Source organism: Xenopus laevis, chromosome 3L, assembly GCF_017654675.1.
Source record: "Xenopus laevis strain J_2021 chromosome 3L, Xenopus_laevis_v10.1, whole genome shotgun sequence".
Classification (NCBI taxonomy): domain Eukaryota; kingdom Metazoa; phylum Chordata; class Amphibia; order Anura; family Pipidae; genus Xenopus; species Xenopus laevis.
In genome coordinates, this window is record NC_054375.1 from 104,596,259 (window position 1) to 104,617,020 (window position 20,762).

At 39.4% G+C, this 20,762-nt stretch overlaps 1 protein-coding gene across 1 annotated transcript in view; it reads right to left on the reverse strand.

Moving 5' to 3' along the window:
- Window positions 1-4,512: 4,512 nt before the first annotated feature.
- mindy2.L (to MINDY lysine 48 deubiquitinase 2 L homeolog) overlaps window positions 4,513-20,762 on the reverse strand; it is a 28,039-nt gene continuing 11,789 nt past the window's right edge. The window contains exons 4-9 of the mRNA XM_018253025.2: window positions 20,251-20,409; window positions 19,080-19,182; window positions 12,814-12,956; window positions 11,057-11,230; window positions 8,853-9,038; window positions 4,513-5,315 (exon numbers count right to left, since the gene is read on the reverse strand). Coding sequence (XP_018108514.1) covers window positions 5,193-5,315; window positions 8,853-9,038; window positions 11,057-11,230; window positions 12,814-12,956; window positions 19,080-19,182; window positions 20,251-20,409 — 888 coding nt within the window. The 3' untranslated portion in view covers window positions 4,513-5,192. The remainder of the gene's footprint in view (window positions 5,316-8,852; window positions 9,039-11,056; window positions 11,231-12,813; window positions 12,957-19,079; window positions 19,183-20,250; window positions 20,410-20,762) is intronic.

The window sequence follows — 20,762 nt, forward strand, 5'->3', positions numbered from 1 at the left end:
AGATTGAAACTGTGGCAATATGGAGAAAAATGTTTAAATGTATGCAACAATGTATCAAAGTGATGGGAATTTGTTTGCAGAATTAGAAATGTTAAACTGATTATTTTAAGAATTTTCTCTTTTCTCTTTTTTCTTATATATATATTTTTTTTTCTCTTCAATTTTGATTGTTTGCATGTGGTGTTAATCAATGCAAAGTTTTAATTAGTTCACCTTTGTGTAAGGGGAGGGGGAAGTCCCCATGTGGGTATAAATAGTGGTATGGAACTGAGCATGCTCAGGTCTCTGATGAAGTACATGGTTACGAAACGCGTCAGACCATGTGTTAGCATTTCTTTTTTTAAACTGATGTAACCAATAAAGGATGAATTTTTAACCAACAACCTATGAGCGATCCTTTGACTTTGGAGTGGGCCGCGACGACTTGGATGTGAATAGTTGAAAACGTCTCCCTTAGCGACAGACTCGGGGCGGCAGCACCCGGGTCACCCCCAAGGAGAGGGTAAGATGATCCTTATACATATTGATCTATGAATACAAACAACTGTTGGAAGGAACGTGGGATAGACTGTGTATTAAACGCAGGGCTCGGGGCAGGTGCACCCGGGCCAATTACTACCAACGGTGAGCGGATCTTAAACCGCTGAAATTTTTGATGATATAGGGGATCAAGCGGATAGAAATTATTTAAACCAATTGTAATTTTAAAATTGGTGTTGGATATATATTTTGGACTATTAAAGGGATTCTGCCATGGGAAATGGTGGCTTACAATGTTAATTGCTCTCCTCCAGCAGAATCTTTCATCCATTTTTCAAGAGCAACTTTTTTTTTTTTTTTTTTTAAATCAGACATAGGGATAGACATGTCATGTGACTAACTTTCTGCTGTGTTGGGAGTGATGTCACCCCCCTTCCCCAATCACTAAAACAATGGAAATATAACCACAACTGCTCCCTAAAACCTGCAGTTAAAGGAAAACTTACCCCATCTTGAATATTTAAACTGTTGTATAACAAATCAAGTTGCATATTCAAGTCTTAAACTGGTATAAGTAAATATTGTACACTTGTATGTCTTGCCTCAACTCCATTTTGTGATGGTCTGTGCTGCCTCAGGTCACCTGACCAGAAATAATGCAGGAAGAAGAGTGGAGGCAAAAGACAGAACTGTTCAGTTACCTGGTCCCTCTGAAATGCATGCAGGCACATGTGCAGTGAAAGCGGATTCTTGACTTGCCCCAACTGAGCATGTGCCTGCAGGCTTTGTCGATGTACAGACCCGAAAAGGATATGAATGGACAAAAGATGGCTCTGCTTCTTGCACTCAGGATTCCCAATAGGAGCACTAATATAGGTAATACACTGTGCAGAGAGGGAGAGGTAAAGGGGTTGGGGCAGATTGAGGACTGTTATATCCAGGTCCAGACTAAGAATTAAAATAGGCCCTGGCATTTCAGGTACACAGAGGCCCAATTAGCCCACAAAGAGGCCCAAACAGCCCCCACCAGCTGACTAAATGCGGACTTTCTATGGAACCTTATAGCTAGGGTTGCCACCTTTATTAAAAAATTTTACCGGCCAGTGGGGGGCGGTCTGTGACGTTAAAGGGGCGGAGCTACGTGGCATGCCACAAAAGGGGCGGAGCAACATCGCACAGCGCTGGGAAAAAAAGGTAAGTTATTTTCGAATTGGGGGCAGGCCAGGGGCTTTTTTTAAAGGGTATTTCAAATTACCGGCAATTGCATTGCCAGTAAATTTGCAATACCGGCCCCGGCAGGTGTTTTACCGGCTAGGCCGGTAAAATACCGGCCGGGTGGCAACTCTACTTATAGCAGCCCCTCCGGCATGTGCCAGAACCCACAGATTGCCAGTCCGGGCCTGGTTATATCTCGTGGGGGGGGGGTTAGTTCTCCTTTAATATCTAAAATGTACTGGTGATCAGAACAGCTAAGGTGGCAGAGGCCCCAAGGATTCATGAACCATCGAATGTCTCAATGGAAGAAAAGTAAAGAATAAAAACCTTTCTGAGTAATGAACGTCCATTATAATAAATGTTTTATAGCGATTACAATTCCTTGGGAAAAAAATGCAAAGGGAGAACATAAAATCATAATCAACCTTTAATGTCAGTAGTCCAGGTACTTTGTGTCTGGTTAATGACAGCTGTCCATTTCTTTAAAAGAAAAAATCCCTTAATGCACATTTTCTGTAACAAATAAAACCAGGAGTGAAGTCAGAAACATTACCATCAATTAGCACTATATAACAGTATAAGTATTAATAGCTGTCAATACAGTATACAGGAATTTATCAAGCACTACACTAGAAAGATCTGCTTACACGAAAGGAGAGGATAAAAGAGAAGAGAAAGACATTGGCTACATTTGTACATCACAGAGAAATATAAAAGGATAACTTGCTGTAAAAGAAACCCAGTATAAAATACAATAGACATCCCTTTCAAGCTCCCTGGTTTATGTGGGTGCAATGCAAGATCTGTAATGAACATACTCGTCTTTAAACTGGGGTTTCCTGCAAGTAAATAATACATTAATAGGAGCTACGTTAGAAATCGATTGCTAGTATCTAAAACTAATACAAGCTGTCAGTCAGAACCCTCAGTTGTTCTTGCATGGAGGGGTCCCCAACACAACTGTGAGCCATATTCAAATGTAAAACAAGTTGAGGAGCAACACCGGCATGAAAAAACTTCCTGGAGGTGCCAAGTAAGTGCTTTGATTGGCTATTTGGTAGCCCCTATGTGGACTGGTAGCCTACAGGAGGCTCTATTTGGAAGTACACCTGGTTTTTATGCAACCAAAACTTGCCTTCATGCCTGGAATTCGAAAATAAGCACCTGCTTTAAGGACACTAGGGCAACATCCATGGGATTGGTGAGTAACATGTTACTCATGAGCCTCTGGTTGGGAATCACTGTTCTTGGAGGACTTTCATTTCGGCATCTGAAACTGTATCAGTAATCCAATCAAAAACATCCAATGTTATCTGGAAGATCACATCATAATCATTGGTGTCAAACTGTATGTAGTTGTAGCTGAACGACATCCTCCAACAGGTCCTGACAGACAGAAAGCTACAAGATGGACGTCCCTATTCATGAAGCAATAAACTGTTGGCAAGTGAATGAAGTGGTGCGCAAAAGGAATGAACAAAACCGAGTAGAGAACTTCTGGAAGGATTTCAGAAGTAATATCTAATATCACACTCACAAATGCACACTGGTTCCATGTAAAATGACTGTTCTCTTAAGATGAACTGTAAAGCAATATAAACAACATTTTAATACAATGCATCATTTACAAAATCAAATGTACCTTTGAGGCAATGGCCACTAAAAGTGGTGACTCCCAGTAAATCAAAGCAGGATGGGCTCCTACTGACATCAAGGAAAATCATGAGTGACCCTCGACAAGAGTAAATAGGGGGTCAGTGTCGCACGAAAAATGCTACTCATTAATGGTGGTTGCATCAACCTGTGTTCCTTGCGCTTCCATATAATTGCACTGCTGCTGCCTTCATCCTGCTCCCTGTTCTGTATTTTTCATCCAGCCCCCTGTATTTTTAGCAGTTACATCGATTGACACAATGGAGTCCTTGTAAGGCTAATCTTCCCCTGGCAACTGCAACTATGGGGGAGGGGAGGCTCATCGGAGGTAAAAAAAAAACATGGCGATTGCACTCAAAATAATGTTTTGCCTACTGCAACTATGGTTGTTCTCCTATTCATATAATGCAGTCAGTATTCATATAAAATGGATAGTAAAATGGGATTAGAAATTCTTCTTTGCTGTCCTATGGTTTCAACACATTAGCCCAGGGATCCCCAACCTTTTGAACCCGTGAGCAACATTCAGAAGTAAAAGGAGTTGGGGAGCAACACATGCATGAAAAATGTTCTTGGGGGGCCAAATAAGTGCTGTGATTGGCCATTTAGTAGCCCCTGGATGTGGATTATCAACCTACATTGAGGCTCTGTTTGTCAGTGCACCTGATTTTTATGCAACCAAAACTTGCCTCCAAGCCTGGAATTCAAAAATAAGCTCCTGCTTTGAGGCCACTGAGAGCAACATTCAAGGGGTTGGAGAACAAATTGCTCACGAGCTACTGGTTGGGGATCACTGCCTTAGCCAATGCCCTTAAACCCCATAGAGCTGAACTAGAAACTGCTGTTCATAAGACAACGATTCAGCCAAAATAGTTCATATACATTTTCAGGGTCTATATCTATATGTTGCACTTGATGAAATCAGAGCTTTTACCCTTTTAAAATTCACCCCAACTTTAACCTTAAGAGTGCCGTCAATAAAGCATAAACTTAGTGGTTTGGTGGTTAAGCACAGCAGTAGCTATAGTAATGGTCTAAAAGGCAAATTACTTCAAGGTTCCGACTGTCTAAACACAAAGCCGCACACAATCTAATCACTTCGCTCTACTAGACTTCCTGTGGAACAATATCTATATATACAAAACAAAGACATGGTAGTTGTTCTGGTCCATTCTGTTAAAAGTGTATTTTGTCAGAAAACATTAAAACCTGCCATTTTGGGCATAGTACCCAGACACCATGATGGTTCTGGAGTAAATATTTCCTTAATATTGGTTAAGGTGAAAAAAAAGCTGTACATTTCCTCTGAGCAAGAGCTTGTGGCTGATCAATTGATTGAGTGCAGAACAGCACAGATCTTGTGATGATGTTCCTGAAAGCTCCGTGGGGATGAATCAAATATTGATGTGAAAGCAGCATCTCAGTCTCTACCGATCCATCCTTTTCCAAATCTTTTTCTCAAGCATCCCCACTGCAGGCTTCAGCAATCCGTTGCTTTCATTAGTGTTTTTGATGGAAAATAATCTATACTCCTCTCTCTCTATTATAAGTTAAATACATTTTATTATTAAGGATAAAAGTGAAGCATATAAATATTGTAGAAAAGGGGGCTGAGTCCAGAATATATAGGTTGTATACGCTGTACTTCTTGGCAATGATAATGTGACGTGTTCCAAATAAATATGAGTAGTAAGTGCTAAAGTCTACAGAATGTCTGTAACAAATTCCCCATTGAAACAGTGAGGGGTTTATCAGGCACAGATGGTATAAGAACTGGGGTCTTCAATAGCTTTCCTTCACCTACGGTCATTCCTTTTCATAATGCATCTCAGATTTTAGCTGTGTTACAATAGGATGCATGAATTCTTTTCCTTCTCCTTTTCCCGGGGCTCTTTCCTCTTTTTTTCAACGCTAGTGGTTGGTCGGCTGCTGGATGGACTTGAAGGAGGCAGTGGTTGCTGTGCTCCCTGAAACAGGAATAAATATGGTTGAGTCCCAGTCTAACAGCAGAATGGGAAAGGGGGAAAGAATAGCAAAAAACTTTTCTCACCACTAAATCTTAAACTATAAGTCAGAGGTGCAATTAGGCTGTGACCAAAAAAATCATACAGACAGAGAAAAGAGGTCCTTCTGCTCTGAAATCCATTTTTCAAAAGAGCAAACTGTTTTATAATTTTGAAATCTGACATGGAGTTAGACATATTGTCAGTTTCCCAGGAGCCCCCAGTCATGTGAATATGTGCTCTGATAAACTTCAGTCACTCTTTACTGCTGTACTGAAAATTTGAGTGATATGACTCCTCCCTTTACCCCAAGCAGTATAACAACTGAACGATAGAAAGGTAACTAAATAGCAGCTTTCTAACACAAAATAACAGCTCCCTTAAGAACAGCACTCAATAGTATAAATAATAAATAAATAAATAAATAAATAAATAAAATAAGTAACATTCAGTAGGAGAAACAACTCCTGTCAGAAAGCAATTCAATAGTGCAGCACTGGCTCTTTCTGAAAGCACATGACCAGGCAAAATTACCTGAGATGGCGCCTACACACCAATATTACAACTAAAAAATACACTTATTTCTTCAGAAATTAAATTTTATATTGGAGAATGAATTATTTGCAGTGTAATTAAGAAATAAAAACGACACCATACAAATCATGACAATCCCTTTAAAGAGAATCTGTCCTGAAAATTTAATATAAGTTATATCTAGCTAAAACATCCCGGTAGTAAGGATGCACCAAATCCCAAATCCTTTGTTCATACGAATCCCAAACTGTTTCGAATCCTAATTTACATATGTAAATTAGGGAAACAAGGGGGAAAGAACAGCACGTGCAGTACACGGTTACATTTTTTTAATTTCCTTGTTTGTGTGACGGTCACAGGGATTCTGATTTGGCTCGGCCATGCACTTGGATTCAGCCAAATCCTGCCAAAAAAGATCAAATCTTGGCCGAATCCCAAACTCGGTGCATCCCTAAAATATAGTCAATTGAAAATTCCGTACTGTTTATGAAATAATGAAGTTACTCTTCACTCTCCCTCTCTAAACAACCTGTCTCTCTTCACTTGATTATTTCATAAACGGTACAGAAATTTTAATTGATTATATTCAGACAGTTTCTTATATCAATGAGATGAAGCCTATGTTAAATTTTTATTTTCGCAATAGATCCCATTTAATGACATTACGACATTTTGTGCAGTAGCTACACTGAACCCCTGCCTAATGGTTTATAATTTAGTAGTGAGCACAACTTTCCATTTTTTGTAACAGTTTATACAGAAGCAGTGGCCAGCTCCATTTTGTAACTCCCATCATTCCCAGCTATAGTCAGGTGATCCCAGTGGTAGCTATAAAAGGACAACCATTTGGGAGTTTAATACTGAAAGCAAATAAGTTGCAGGCAAAACTTAATCCCAGTGTAAAATGTATAATGAAGCAGTAGAATGAATCAGATGAAAGTTGAGTGTAGGACTGGGCATACCAGGGTATGATGTAGTTGGCCAGTTTGAATATATTGCAATATATGGACAAACAATCCCTGTTTTGTTTAAAGGGGAGGGCATTTTTTTAGTAGTATTAGTATGTCCTTGATCTATTGATAATGGGTGAGTAAGAGGGCCACCTTTGTATAAAAGGCATGTTTAGACTGTCCAGTTCTATGTGATGTCCATTTAAATGGTACATTGTAAGCCTTTTAAATATGGCTGCTGTGTGTGATCAGCATTAAACCATTCCCCCCTGGTCTTCTTCTGGGCCACCCCTACCCTGTGATAGTGACAAGTGAACACTTTGGCCAGTAAAAGTACCCACGGCAAATACATCAGTAAGTATAGTGAGTTGTTGCAAAGCATAACTGCATGGGATGCTCCAGAATATTTCATATGGCTAACTATATAAAGTATTTGAATCTTGTTTCCTTCAGTCTGGGAATTCATAATTATAGCAAGCAGGCAGGAGCCATTTTGTCTACACTGTTATTAAGACAAGCCTTACATTATCTCAAAATCTTGTTTGTGCACCAGAATGGGGGACCTGATGTCCATCCCCATGCCCTGGCTACACAATTAAATTGTAAAGAGAGAGGGGGAATGTGGGGAGAGCAGTGACATCTAGAAAGTGCTGAATGGAAAGTGGAAGTAATTGTCTGCCCCGCCTCTATACCTAAGGCAAAGAGGAGGGGCAGACAATATATGATTGACAGCTAAGGTTTTTAAATGAGTTTACAACAGCTATGAATGCTTTAATAAAAAATTATATAAAATTTGTATTTCATGTATTTAATTTGAAAAGGACAGATCCACTTTAAGGAAGCAATCTGCTTTTGCCTCTATATCATTTACTGCACATGTGACCAAGTACCCTTCACTCTGGGGAGGTTTATATGCAAGAATTTTGTGCTAGACAAAGAATAGCCAGAAGCCTGTGTTGTAACACTGGCACTTACAATTGGTCACCGGAGGCAATCATTCTTAAATGTATTAACGCTTGAGGTTTATGTGCTGTATTCTATTATGTTCTTTCGTTTTTTTTTTTTGTTTTTTTTTTCCCAAGACAAATCAGTTAATAGTGCTGATCCAGCAGAATTCTGCACTGAAATCCATTTTTTAAAAAGAGCAAACAAATTGTTTTTTTTTATATTTATTTTTTAAATCAGTTTTCTTAGTCATGTGACTTGTGCCCTGATAAACTTCAGTCACTCTTTACTGCTGCACTGCAAGTTGGAGTGATATCACCCCCAACCCTTTTCCCCAGTAGCTGATCAGCAGAACCAGGGACGGAACTAGGGGTAGGCAGAGTAGGCATGTGCCTAGGGCGCAAAGCTGGGGGGGTGCACACCAGGCACGTACCTTCTCTGCCGCCTACCCCACGTCCGGTCCCTGCTCTCCCTGACTGCTTGTTCTCTATCCCAGTCATTTTGCATTTCTGCTCGCTTGGCGCATTGTTTTGTGCAAGTACAGATTAAATTTGCACAAGCATGCACTGCAACGATTCATGCATGCACGCACTGCATCAATTAGCCACTGTCGCAACGGGCCAGGTTGCCTAGGGAGCCTGGCCAGCCTGGTTGCCTATGGCGCCTGGCCCGGCTCTGAGCATAACAATGGGAATGCAACCAGATAACAGCTCCCTGACACAAGATAACATCTCCCTGGTAGCTATAAGAAATAGTAAAAATCCAAGTCCCACTGCAACTTCTTCAGTGGAAGAAACAATAAAAAAAATCACGCAGTGAAGTTAATGTTGGACCTAAAATGGGGGCTCAAACAGAAGTCTAATAAACACTACCTTAAAGTGAAAGGGCATAGCTTGCTTAAAAAAAAAAAGACACAAATTACGTACCATAAATTAATAAGATAAAGTGAGTCTGATATGGCTGCATTCTGTAACCTCTAAAATCCATAAAATTTGCTTCTGGGCATACAGTATCAGTGTTTTCTTGCAGCCAAAAGCAGTTTTGTAGGAAGCTGACAATTTTATGCAAATACCTGGGGTGGAGCCGCTGATGCCGCTTGCTCTTGCTCTTGTTCTTGATAATACTGTGAGGCTCTGCGGTCCTCCTCCTCCTGAAGTTTTTTAGCCAGTTCTAGATCACTGATGCCTTCTGGGATTTGCTCCCAGTCGATATCTTGATTTTGCTGTTCTTGCTGTAGTGACAGAGCCATCAGATAATCCTGCAAGTCAAAACATTTGAAAATATTTTAAACCAATCACTGCTGAAGTGCATATTATGACAAAACAGTTAGGCTAACTTAAAGAGAGAAAGGACATAAATATAATCATATGTTATGTTCACTATGATTGTTAATGCTTTACAAATACTTAGTATTAATTTAACAATCTATTAAAATACTTTGGGCTTTTTTGTCAAGACAGACCATTAAGGTTATTAATGAACACAAGATGATTTAGACATGGAGCTGTGTAGATGAAACCCTGAGGTGCACTAAGCAGGCTATGCAAATCCATTGGTAATCTGCTGCATGAATGCCAAGTAATTAGAGGAAACAGCAGCCATCAGCTATTGTCAAAGAACTGCTAAATAATGTAGCTAGGTTTCATAAGCTCTATCAATGGCCATACAAACATTATGACAGCGGTATTCAATCACCATACACACACATCAGTAGGATTCCACAATAATGGAGAAAATCAAATGGATTTTTCTGCTAGACTCTTGACATAAATTAGAGTCCTGATGGGATTAATTAGGAGTACTTTTTAAAGCGATGCGGACACATTTCTATAAAAATCCACAAAATTCTTCCCTTAGAAAAGTGCCCCAAGCCACCTCAACCCAGTAGTACTTACCAAAGCCAAAACTCTAACACAGCTTCAGATTCCTAAAAGCACAGACTAGGTGGTCAAACTAGGTTTGAGGCACATAATCCTTTAAAAGGCTGGAGAATGGTGTCCAGTTCTACTCCTATGGAAGGATCACACTGCTCCAGCCCAGTGTAACTGAAAGAAGGGCTCTCACAGCTATCTCTTCCAGGCATTGCTGTAGGTACCAATGGGTTGGAGGTCAGCTTAGAAGGCACTTTTTCACAGAAAAAATATTTTTCCCATGCGATTTTATTAATACTGACACATTATTGGGAATGTGTCTATCATTTTAACAAAAGTGCACTTGCTGGAGATAAAATGGTTGTAGTTTACAACTCCCATTTTACCAGTCTATCAACAGCACAACTTACATTATCATGTATCATGTGACAACAGGGGTAAAGCAGTGTTTTATTCACAGGGGGTTCCAAACCCAAAAATTAATTGTGCACAATGATTCAGCCCATTTTAATTTCCCATTTTAAAGCAGCATAGGGAGTTATGTTGTGAAATGTACAAGGAGCATTATTGTTCGGATGCAATACTACGTTTTTTTCTCAATAAAAACAAATTACATTTTATATGTAGCTTATTTTACATAGGCTAGAAGACCAAAGATCCTGGGAATAACAGATCTTCTTTTTTTGAAACAAAGCAAAATGCAGGAAGAAATCAGATTTCCTCAGCAACTAAAGTTTGCGGGTCCTGGAGATACATATATTGACACTGAGCAATCTGAGCCAAATGTCTGGATAAGTATCACTTCATCAAGGCGGCTGTTATTTCCAGATGGATAATAATGAAGGGCTGGCATATACCAGACAACACTCCATAGATTGAAGTAGTAAAAAAACTTTTTATTGTAGCAAAAACATCACCGTAAAAGCCTTACGCGTTTCGTGCCTTAGGGCAATTAGTCATAGGCTGAACAAACACTGAAACACAGTCGTATTTAAATGAAAAAGGACCAATCAAACACGTATTTAACCGCCAATCCTAAGTGTGGGCAGTAATTGGAAATGGACCAATCAAGAACACCTTCAGAAAGGCCAATCCACAACATGGTTACAAATTAGATATATCCATCAGATAGTTTAACATGTTGGACAAACAAGCAGCAAATTAAAAAAGAGAGAATCAGGGAACATATACGTAATATACAGGATCCAAACAATTCTACTACTGTAGCCAGACATTTTGCTACCTGTACTAACAGAGAAGACATATCTTGTCCATTGATGGCACACACAAGTTCTAAGGAGCAGAACACCTTACTCAATATCATCCACATTTGCACAATGTATACTGGAGAAGAGGATTAGAGTGCAAGAACTACGCTACAATGGGAAACATCATTTGTGTGTACCTGATCAATTTGGGCTTGCTGTCCTTGGTACACAACCTCAGGATCAGATGGAGGCCTTAGGTGGAATTCAGAGTTGCAAAAGTTTCCATCACCATCCACATTGTGTAAACTCTCCCAGACTATGTTTTCTTCAGTAAGAAATCCTTGGTCTGTTACAAGAAGGTACAGTTCACCCTGCACAGAAAGATTGACAGTGTTGAGGTTTCCTGCAATAGGTACAATAGTAGTTCAGTTAAGAAACATAAAGTTTACTTAGAATTGCTAAATTAAACTTAATTTCTTAAGTATAGATAGATTTCTTTTTCATTAAAGAAAGTAAAAATGGGATTTTATTTTTTTTGCCTTTACATCCCCTTGGATGGGCTTCATATATGGCTGGGGTTAGGTATATATTAAGAGGGGCCTGAGTAGTTGAAGAAGGGATCAGCCTTAAGATCAGTAAAGGGGTATTATGGGAAAAAGCCTTGACTTAGATTCTTAGAGCTCAATTAAGATGCAATTTCTGGTGAACAAATATTTGCCTGTCTAATATTTCTTAAACTATTGATGGTAGGTGGATACAGCAATTTATTCACAAATCTATAAGCCTGGTTTAGTTTAGGCAGCCCATTGTTTCTATTGTTTCCCTCTCATCGCATATGGTACAAATGGAGAAAATAGGGTATCAGTTTTACTGTTACTATTTATTAGGACATTTACTGTACAGTTTACTGTATGGTGCATTGGAACAAGGCCACAGGGTACATGATCTAAATATGTTTTTATTGTTAATGGCTTTTGCCCAAAAAAATGGTGGTTCGTAAAGAAATTGGGAGATATTCATTTAAGGTTTGGGATCACAGCCTATGAACAACAACCAACGTATTATTAAGGACTGCAATTTTATTAGCCTGTCACAGTTAAAAGTCTCTTGTGATTCATTTGCTTTTACTGCCAGATTTTTTATTTAATTTATTTTTTATAAACCTTTTGTACACTCAACACTTTCCTGAAATGACCTTTTGTTTACCTAGGAAAACTATATATACTATAATTCCTTAATGTCAACCTCTAAATCTCGATCTGACTGAGATTTTTATTGAATTCCACTTGAGTACCAAGCTATTTCTTTCATTTTGTAGAAAAATATATATTATAAAATGTTTTGAGCATTGAGTGACATTTCAGAAATTTATTTTGTTTGTAAAAAAGCCTCATACCTTTCCAAGCAACCACTACTATGTATAGTTTTCTGGAGATTCCTGGATTGTATAGACTAAAATCCAAAAAGCAGTACATTATCAAATATTTAAAGCATTGCACCATAAATAAGCACACTTTAGAAGGCAGTAAAGTTGTATTTTAATGCATCTTATCTCCCATCTGTACAAATATAAAGCATCATAAATGTCAGGGCTCCACTAAACAGTTTGATGCCCAGTATACATGGGAATACAAATTATGTTGCATATAGATCACCAAAAACACACTGTCTTAAACGTTTTTGAATACCACATAGATAGGAGGCAAAGTGCTGCTTTTATCAATTTAGACATGGGCAAGAAAGCTTTTTAAAGAAATACAAAGTATGGGACCAGTTATCCAGAATATTCAGGACCTGCGGTTTTCCAGATAATTTTGTATTTTATAATAGGTCACCTCTAAAGAATCAACTTACCTTTACATTAGCATCATTTAGGCATAAACTTAATTTCACTTTGGTTAACACAGAAGACAAAATTAGGCAGCAATGATTTTGATAACATGCAACATCCTACCTTGTGTTTAATCATTGTGCTAAAATGATTATTCCTGAAGAACACGCATAATTCTCCCTCTTGCAAGGCTGCAGTCAGCTCACTTAGTCCATGGTATGTCAGCTGTGTGGCAGTGCCATTTAGAAACTGCTCGGCAACTAAGCCTAAATATGAATGTAATAAATCAGTGTACAACATAATTAAAACTTCGGTATTCAGGATATACTATCACAGCCAGACAAATGATTGACTATTTTATTTCCAATACCAAGCAAGAATGCAGATTTAAAAATCAACAAACTTCTTAATTTAAGCAATCAAAAATAAACACTAAAGGGCACCTGTTACAGAACTTTGTTTCGCCCATTGGAGGTACAGGTGCAAATTTTTTTTAAAGATGATGGAATAAAGTTCTTGGTAATAGACTAGACTATTGTGACAAACAAAGCCATGCCCTAATTTTCCCCAAATAAAGAATATTTTTAAAAAGTATTTTCTGTATTGTTATAATTCCCCCCTAAGTCTAATTTCCCCAGCATTTCCTCAATACTGAATATTCTTAGCATTTGCCCCGGTTATAGGCCCTAGTCCATACAAGCTGATTTCAATGAAGAAGACATGAAGAATGCCATTATTCTTATGAATTCCTCAATAGCAAACAAGCTTCTTGTTAATTATGCTAATAAGCCAATCTTCATTTTAGTGCAAAACTGTGTAACCACAGTCAGATTCAGTGCAGTCTGTAAAGCTATTAAAGGAGAAGGAAAGGGTTCTTGCAATTGGGGTGTCAAATGTTAGGCACCCCCAAGTGAATTCTCAATCGTTTTTTGGTGTCAAAATTTAGACATTTAGACGATGTAAATTCGATTGTGAGATTTAAAAAAAGTTCCAATTCGGGGGGCGGAGTTAGCCAACGTACTGAATGGACGTCTGAGGCAAGAGCTCCGCAGCACATCGAGCCTATTAACACTGCCAAAACATTAGACCGAGTTTAAACTAACTCTACACAGGTGGGACAAGGGTCGGAGAGTCATGACTCCCAAAGCCCAACCGAAAAAGATGAACGCGTCAGTTACGGCGTTCTTTGCTACCCATGCGGCCACAGAATAGCAATCAGCTGAGGGCGCCATCTTGGCTCCAGCAGACACAGGCCCCCGATAGCGATGCTGCGCGTGATCCGGATCCCTCAAGGGAGGAACTAAAAGCCATGCTTGTAGATATTAAACAGACTCTCCAGGCGGACATAAAACAATTGTTACAGGAGCTAGGGGATCGCACAGCGCATATTGAAACTAAAATGGGGGAATATGCAGACACCCATAATGACTTGGCGGATAGCCACTCACGAATGGACAAAGAGATGGAACGCCTGACAAGTAAAGTAGCTGACTTAGAAGATCGGTCCCGCAGGAACAACCTTGTGGTCCAACCTGTGTGGAATTCCAGAGTCAGTACAGGCCCAAGATCCGGAGGACTATTTGGCAACTCTGCTTAAAGTAATTATGCCTGATACCCCACAAATCGAACTAACCATTGACAGGATACACAGGATTCCTAAGCCACGCAATGCCCCAGACTCAGCTTCCAGGGATGTGCTCACTAAATTACACTTTTTCCACATTAAAGGACCAGTAACACCAAAAACTTTTATCTAAAAATTCCATTCCAAATGCTAAAATAATAGCCATACCCTAATACATTGATATAAATTACCTAGCTGTTTTTTTCAAAAAATGTCAAAATAGCCTTTCTCCATGACTCTCTGTAAAATGGCGAAAAGGCAACCAGTTCCCACATCGTGTTCGTCTCGACCTGTTCCTCCACACAGAACCGGAAGTGAGGAACAGGAAGTCAGAACACAGAGAGAGCAGCCGGGAGGTAAGGTGGTGACAGTCCGAGCACCATGAGAGAACTGCCGAGGGGAGGGAGACTATAGGGAGGGAAAGGCTGTGTGCAGACAGACTGCCGTGAGAGAAATGCAGGGCGGGAGGGAACCAAATCGCTGGGCAGAAGAGCGGGGCCAGAGGCTGCGCTAAGATAAGAAATGCTTTGTGGGATCAAACGGAACAGCTGGACAAATGAGCGGGGAGAGATACAAAAAGGCTGCAGGGGGGGGAGGAGAGATATAAATTGTGGAAGGAAGTAAAAGGCTTGTGAAGAGGGTCTGCGGGGCGAGAGAGACATGCTGTGTGGAGGGAACAGAACGGCTGTTTGTAGCATTTCTTATCTTAGAGCAGCCTCTAGCCCCGCTCCTCTGCCCAGCGATTCTGTTCCCTCCCGCCCAGAATTTCTCTCACGGCAGTCTGTCTGCACACAGCCTTTCCCTCCCTGTAGTCTCTCCCTCCTCTCGGCAGTTCTTTCATGGTGCTCGGACTGTCACCACCTTACCTCTGTGTTCCGACTTCCTGTTCCTCACTTCCGGTTCTGTGTGGAGGAACACGTCGGGACCGAGCACGCTGTGGGAACTGGTCGCCTTTTAGCCGTTTTACAGAGAGTCATGGAGAAAGGCTATTTTGACATTTTTTGAAAAAAACAGCTAGGTAATTTATATCAATGTATTAGGGTATGGCTATTATTTTAGCATTTGGAATGGAATTTTTAGATACAATTTTTTGGTGTTACTGATCCTTTAAGGAAAAACTTTAATACTCTGCTAGACACAAAGAGTGTTGGCCAGTGCAATATGCAGACCTACAAGTCTATGTTGATTTATTCCAAACAACTTTGACTAAAAGGCGGGCCTTCATGGAGGTCACTAAAACTCTACGAGAAAACAACATTTCCTACCGCTGGGGGTTTCCAGTTAAACTCATAGTCACAAAACAAGGCACCTCCACCTCTTTAACATCACTTAAGGAAGCCAAAAAAGCTCTCCGTAGATGGAATCTCCTAAACACTTCGGCCTCCCCACCAGGCACTCCACAGCACAAACAGGTCCAAAAGCTGCACAAGGAATGGGAAGTTGCATGAGGTCAATAGATGATAATAATCATATTATAGTGCTTGAAGAATATAATCTCTGTCTTCCCTATTTTATCACGACTCAGGCTCAAGTTATGCTGAGAGACTTGCTTCTCTCAATACTAAAGTTACTCTATCTTTTGTGGGGTTTTTCTGCTCGACTGTTCACTTTATTACAGAAGGAATATCATTCCTCCCCCCACAGCTGGGTCCCACCCGGGGCGCAGTTCTACACCAGTACCTATGCCATGGAAAGGCACATTTATGTTCTTGGATGAAAGGCGATCCTGAAGTTTATAATGTTATGGTTTTAGATTTACTGTTGTTTACCAATTATACTGCTGCACTCTAGTATGCCAATACGGATATATTTTCTCTGCCTGTTCTCAATAGTACCATGTAATGACCTAATGTGGATGCTAAAATGTTGGGTGAAGATTATACGCGATGCACAAAATGGTTAAGTTTTATTCATTGAATGTCAGGGTATTAACACCCCGCAAAAAAGAAATCTAGCTTTGAATGAAGCCTACAAGGCCAGAGCTGATGTATTGATGTATCAAGAAACTCATTTAAATAAAGCATCACCAACCAGAGTTTTTAATAAAAGATTCCCACATAAATTCCATGCACTTTCGAATTCTATATTCAATATTAGTTAGCACTTCAATACCATTTCAGATGCATCGCGTATTGGCTCATCTCCTGGGCAGGTACTTATTACTAGTATGTACACTTGACAACCAGTTATATACGATAATCAATGTATATGCCCCTAATGAAAATCAAGTACCATTTCTTACCAAAACTTTAACGCAACTAATGCAACATAGACAAGGTAAATGTGTAGAGGTGGGAGAAATCAACCTCACCCTAGACCCTCTTGTGGACACACACAGATCCTCAGCACAACCTGTAACCAAACAAAAACTGGTACAAGCCAGAAAACTCAGGGATTAATTTCAAAGCTTTGCCCTCATAGATATTTGGAGAGCCCGACACCCCAGAGAAAGGGATTACACTTACCATTCTCCTCGATTCTTAACCCACACAAGAATTGATGTGATCCTGGCAGACCCACAAACCACAGCACAAACCACAAAGGCCTGGATAGGAACTCAAACCTGGTCCGATCATGCTCCCATTGGACTTGAAGTAGGCCCCTTCCCTAATAGAGGAACTCTAACCCCATGGAGACTGAATGACTCCCTTTTAACACATTCAGAAATACGAGAATATCTCAAACAGACCCTAAACTCATACTTTCAAAGCAATGTAAGTCCAGATGTAGATTGTCAAACAGTTTGGCTTGCCCATAAGGCTACTATGCGGGGGGAAATTATTTCACAGGCTGCTAATTTGCGTAAACAGAGGGATAACAAAGTTGAGTCATTACTACACGACATTAGGGACCCAGAACAAAAATACTATTCCCAATCCACAACAGAAATTGCTGCCAAAATTCAAAGTCTTAAATTGTAATTGCAACAGATTCTCCTTGCCAAGACAGAGTATAGATTAAAGCCCTTAGACAGTTATATTACACAAAGGGCAATAAAGCAGATAAATTACTAGCATCTCAACTGAGAAACAAACAGGCACGCACCAGAATACAATTCTTAAAAGACCATCACCATAAGATTAAAGACCCATTACAGATTGCTAACCATTTTGCCTCCTATTACTCCTCATTATATAACTTATCCAGCAGAAATGATGAACCGCAAACTACACTGACGTCCATACAAAAGTATTTGAACTCACTGCACATACCAAATCCTACAGAGGCACAGCTTGAACAATTTAATGCTAATATAACTAAGGAGGAAATTGCCCAAGCTATAAAACACTTGAAACTAGGTAAAGCACCTGGGCCTGTTGGCTACACAAATACCTATTACAAACTATATGCAGATATATTGTCCCCTCACTTACTTAAACTGTTTCAATCTATTATGGATACAGGCAAAATTAACCCTGAACCCTGAATTTCTCCAGGCACACATCTCAACTATCCCTAAACCTAGTAAAGGAGTAGACCAATGTCAAAGCTCCTGACAACACTAGGAGATTCCACAGTTTATTACATATCATCAAACAGGAAAAAATCCTGGCCCTATTGTTGTCCCTAGATGCGGAGAAGGCGTTTAACAGGATCCACTGGGGATACATGACACTAACTCTCACTAAATTTGGACTGGATGGAACCTTTTTAAATCTCTAATCCTTCAGCCAAAGTTTTGGCTTCGGGGGTCCTGTCGAAGGCCTTCAGCATCACTAATGGCACTAGACAGGGGTGCCCGTTGTCTCCCCTGATATTTGCCCTTATGGTTGAACCACTTGCCATTAGAATCCGGATATAAAAGGGGTCCCCACAAAGGCGGGTCACAGCACAATAGGCTTATTCGCTGACAAGATCATTCTCTCCCTAATTAACTCACACATCACCTTACCTAACGTCTCTCAGGAACTGCAGTCTTTTTATCAGATCTCTTGGTACAAGATCAACTCACATAAAATGCAGGCTTTACCAATTAATATCTCGGAGCATGAAGTACTACAAGCAATTACTTATTTGAGTGGAGAGACACATATTACGTACTTAGGGGTTAAACTGACAAAAGATCCCGAACTACTATATAAACACAACTATATTCCTTTGCAAAAAACTATCCAAGATAATAACCTCAAATGGAAACCTATTTATATATCATGGTTAGGCAGAATAAACGCTGCAAAAATGAATATCCTCCCAAAAATGTTATACCTCTTTAGAACTATATAGATAGATCTCCTGCCACGATACATTAAGTCACTACAAAAGCAGATGAATGAGTTTATATGGGGTGGGAAAAGACCTCGTACAGCTGCTATAAAGTGTTACAACAACCAGCCTCATCTGGGGGCCTAGAACTTCCAAAACTAAATACTTACTATAGAGCATCTGTGGTAGATACAGCTATCAAAATGCAAAGTCCAACAGCTTGTAGACAATGGCTGGATCTGGAAACAGTGGAAATATCGATAGAAAGCATCTCCCAACTTCTATGGATACCATCACAATATAGGCCAAAATTCTTTACACTACTACACACAACTTCACCACTGAAGAAAACTTGGGATAAGGAACGAACTAGATCTAAAACTGATAAGCTACTATCCCCTAGAACAGTTTAACTCACAGGCTGCTATTCATTCTTATAATTAAATTAAACCTTTTTTTGGAGCTAAACTTTTGCGACAAATTAGTATATTAAACAATTCAAATAGCACATGGTCCAGGGATAACAGAGATAAATACCAAGTAATTATTTTCACTCATTTACCTTCGCTAACTAATTCACTGCTGTCTGACTGCTTGCAGAGGATGATTTTCTCCACGAGCTGGTTGTAGCTGCAGTTACCAACTGCTTTCACTAGTTCGGGAACCTGGCAAAAGAAAAAAATGGAACACAAACATTTATTATGGAAACAACTCAACAGTGATAAAACCCTTGCTAATGATAATAAGCAACAGATAACAAAAATGGTGCCATTTATGCAGCTATCCATGATACAAGGGCTTTGCACAATGTTAATGGAACGGTGGTTGATTCATAGTGAAGAAGGAAGACTTAACAAAATGTAATATACATTGATACATGGAATTAATTGCATATCATTATAAAGCTATGGTACTGCCATTATAATATTTTTTCCTATTTAAAAACAAAGGCGCAGAGGCACATTCACAGTACTGTTTCTTATCTGATTCAGGTTGAAGCGACTCAAATGGTTCAATTAAATAGATCGCATTCAACTGGACTATGACAAACAGTCCTCTAAATGTCAGAAATCAAGTGCTAGCTAAGACAATAGCTTGTGAGCTTAGATACACAACTGGCTAGATAAATAGTCTGACCTAAACAAGGTAAAACAAAGTTTCCATATAGATCTTAGGCAAAGCGAATTTGCAAACACAAAAGTTGCCCATACTGTCCAACGGTCAGCTTTCTAATGTTCTTTTCGTTCAGGTCAACCACCCTAAACTTTTGAAACAGCCATTAGTGAAAAAGGAGCTGTGTCAGATGAAATATTCAATCTTCGCTATATGGTTAAATAAACAATATCCCATCAGATCCGTCCAATGAAAATCTTTAGCCACTTTGCACAGCCCCCAACAAAAGCCTTCTACTGATGTCCTGATGATCACAGTCCATCTTAACCTTCAACAAGCAGCATCAAAAACTAGGACTATTCATTTCTGCAGCGCTTGTATGAAATTTCAGGAACGGCGTACAGTAAATAATAATCAGATCATAAAATTATTAGTCACAGAAATCTGCAATTTATTTGTTTCCATAAAAATGACTCCTGCAGATGTGAATCCTACCTCATTTTCTCAACTATATATTGGAAAGAAAAGAACCCTAAATTGCAATGCAGCAGTACAAGTTATGGAAACAAAACACACACACAAAAACCTGTACAGTGTTATTGTATCAGGGCAAAACATACCAGAGGGTCCACCAGCCATCCATGGTACAAAGGTATGTCAAGGAGATCAAACACAATACACTCAGGAGTGTACTCAAATACTCTAACTCCAGTGAATTTCACATTGACATCAAGGCCTGTTTGTAATTTATGCAGGATAGCCATTGCATCACTCATGTTCTGTGGGAAGAAAGGGGTAACAGTTTATTCATTATAAAAAAATGCATAGAAATATTTCTTGATATAATAACTGTACATTGTGTAAAATCAATAAAAATTAAAGGAAATAAACAAATGCAACAAATGCATAATCCTGATAGGTTCCATGTTCTCTAAGCAGCAGGACAATACAATGGTATCTTAGATTGTTTCCAGGGTTATTCATCAATTGGACTTTGTGATAAATGTTCTCATATGAAAAATACATTCAGCACATATGGGAACTATGAATGTTATTATTATTAGACTATTTTCTGCAAAAGCAAAGAGATAACTTTCCTTGATTGATCCTATAACCCTCCTTGAGCATTGCA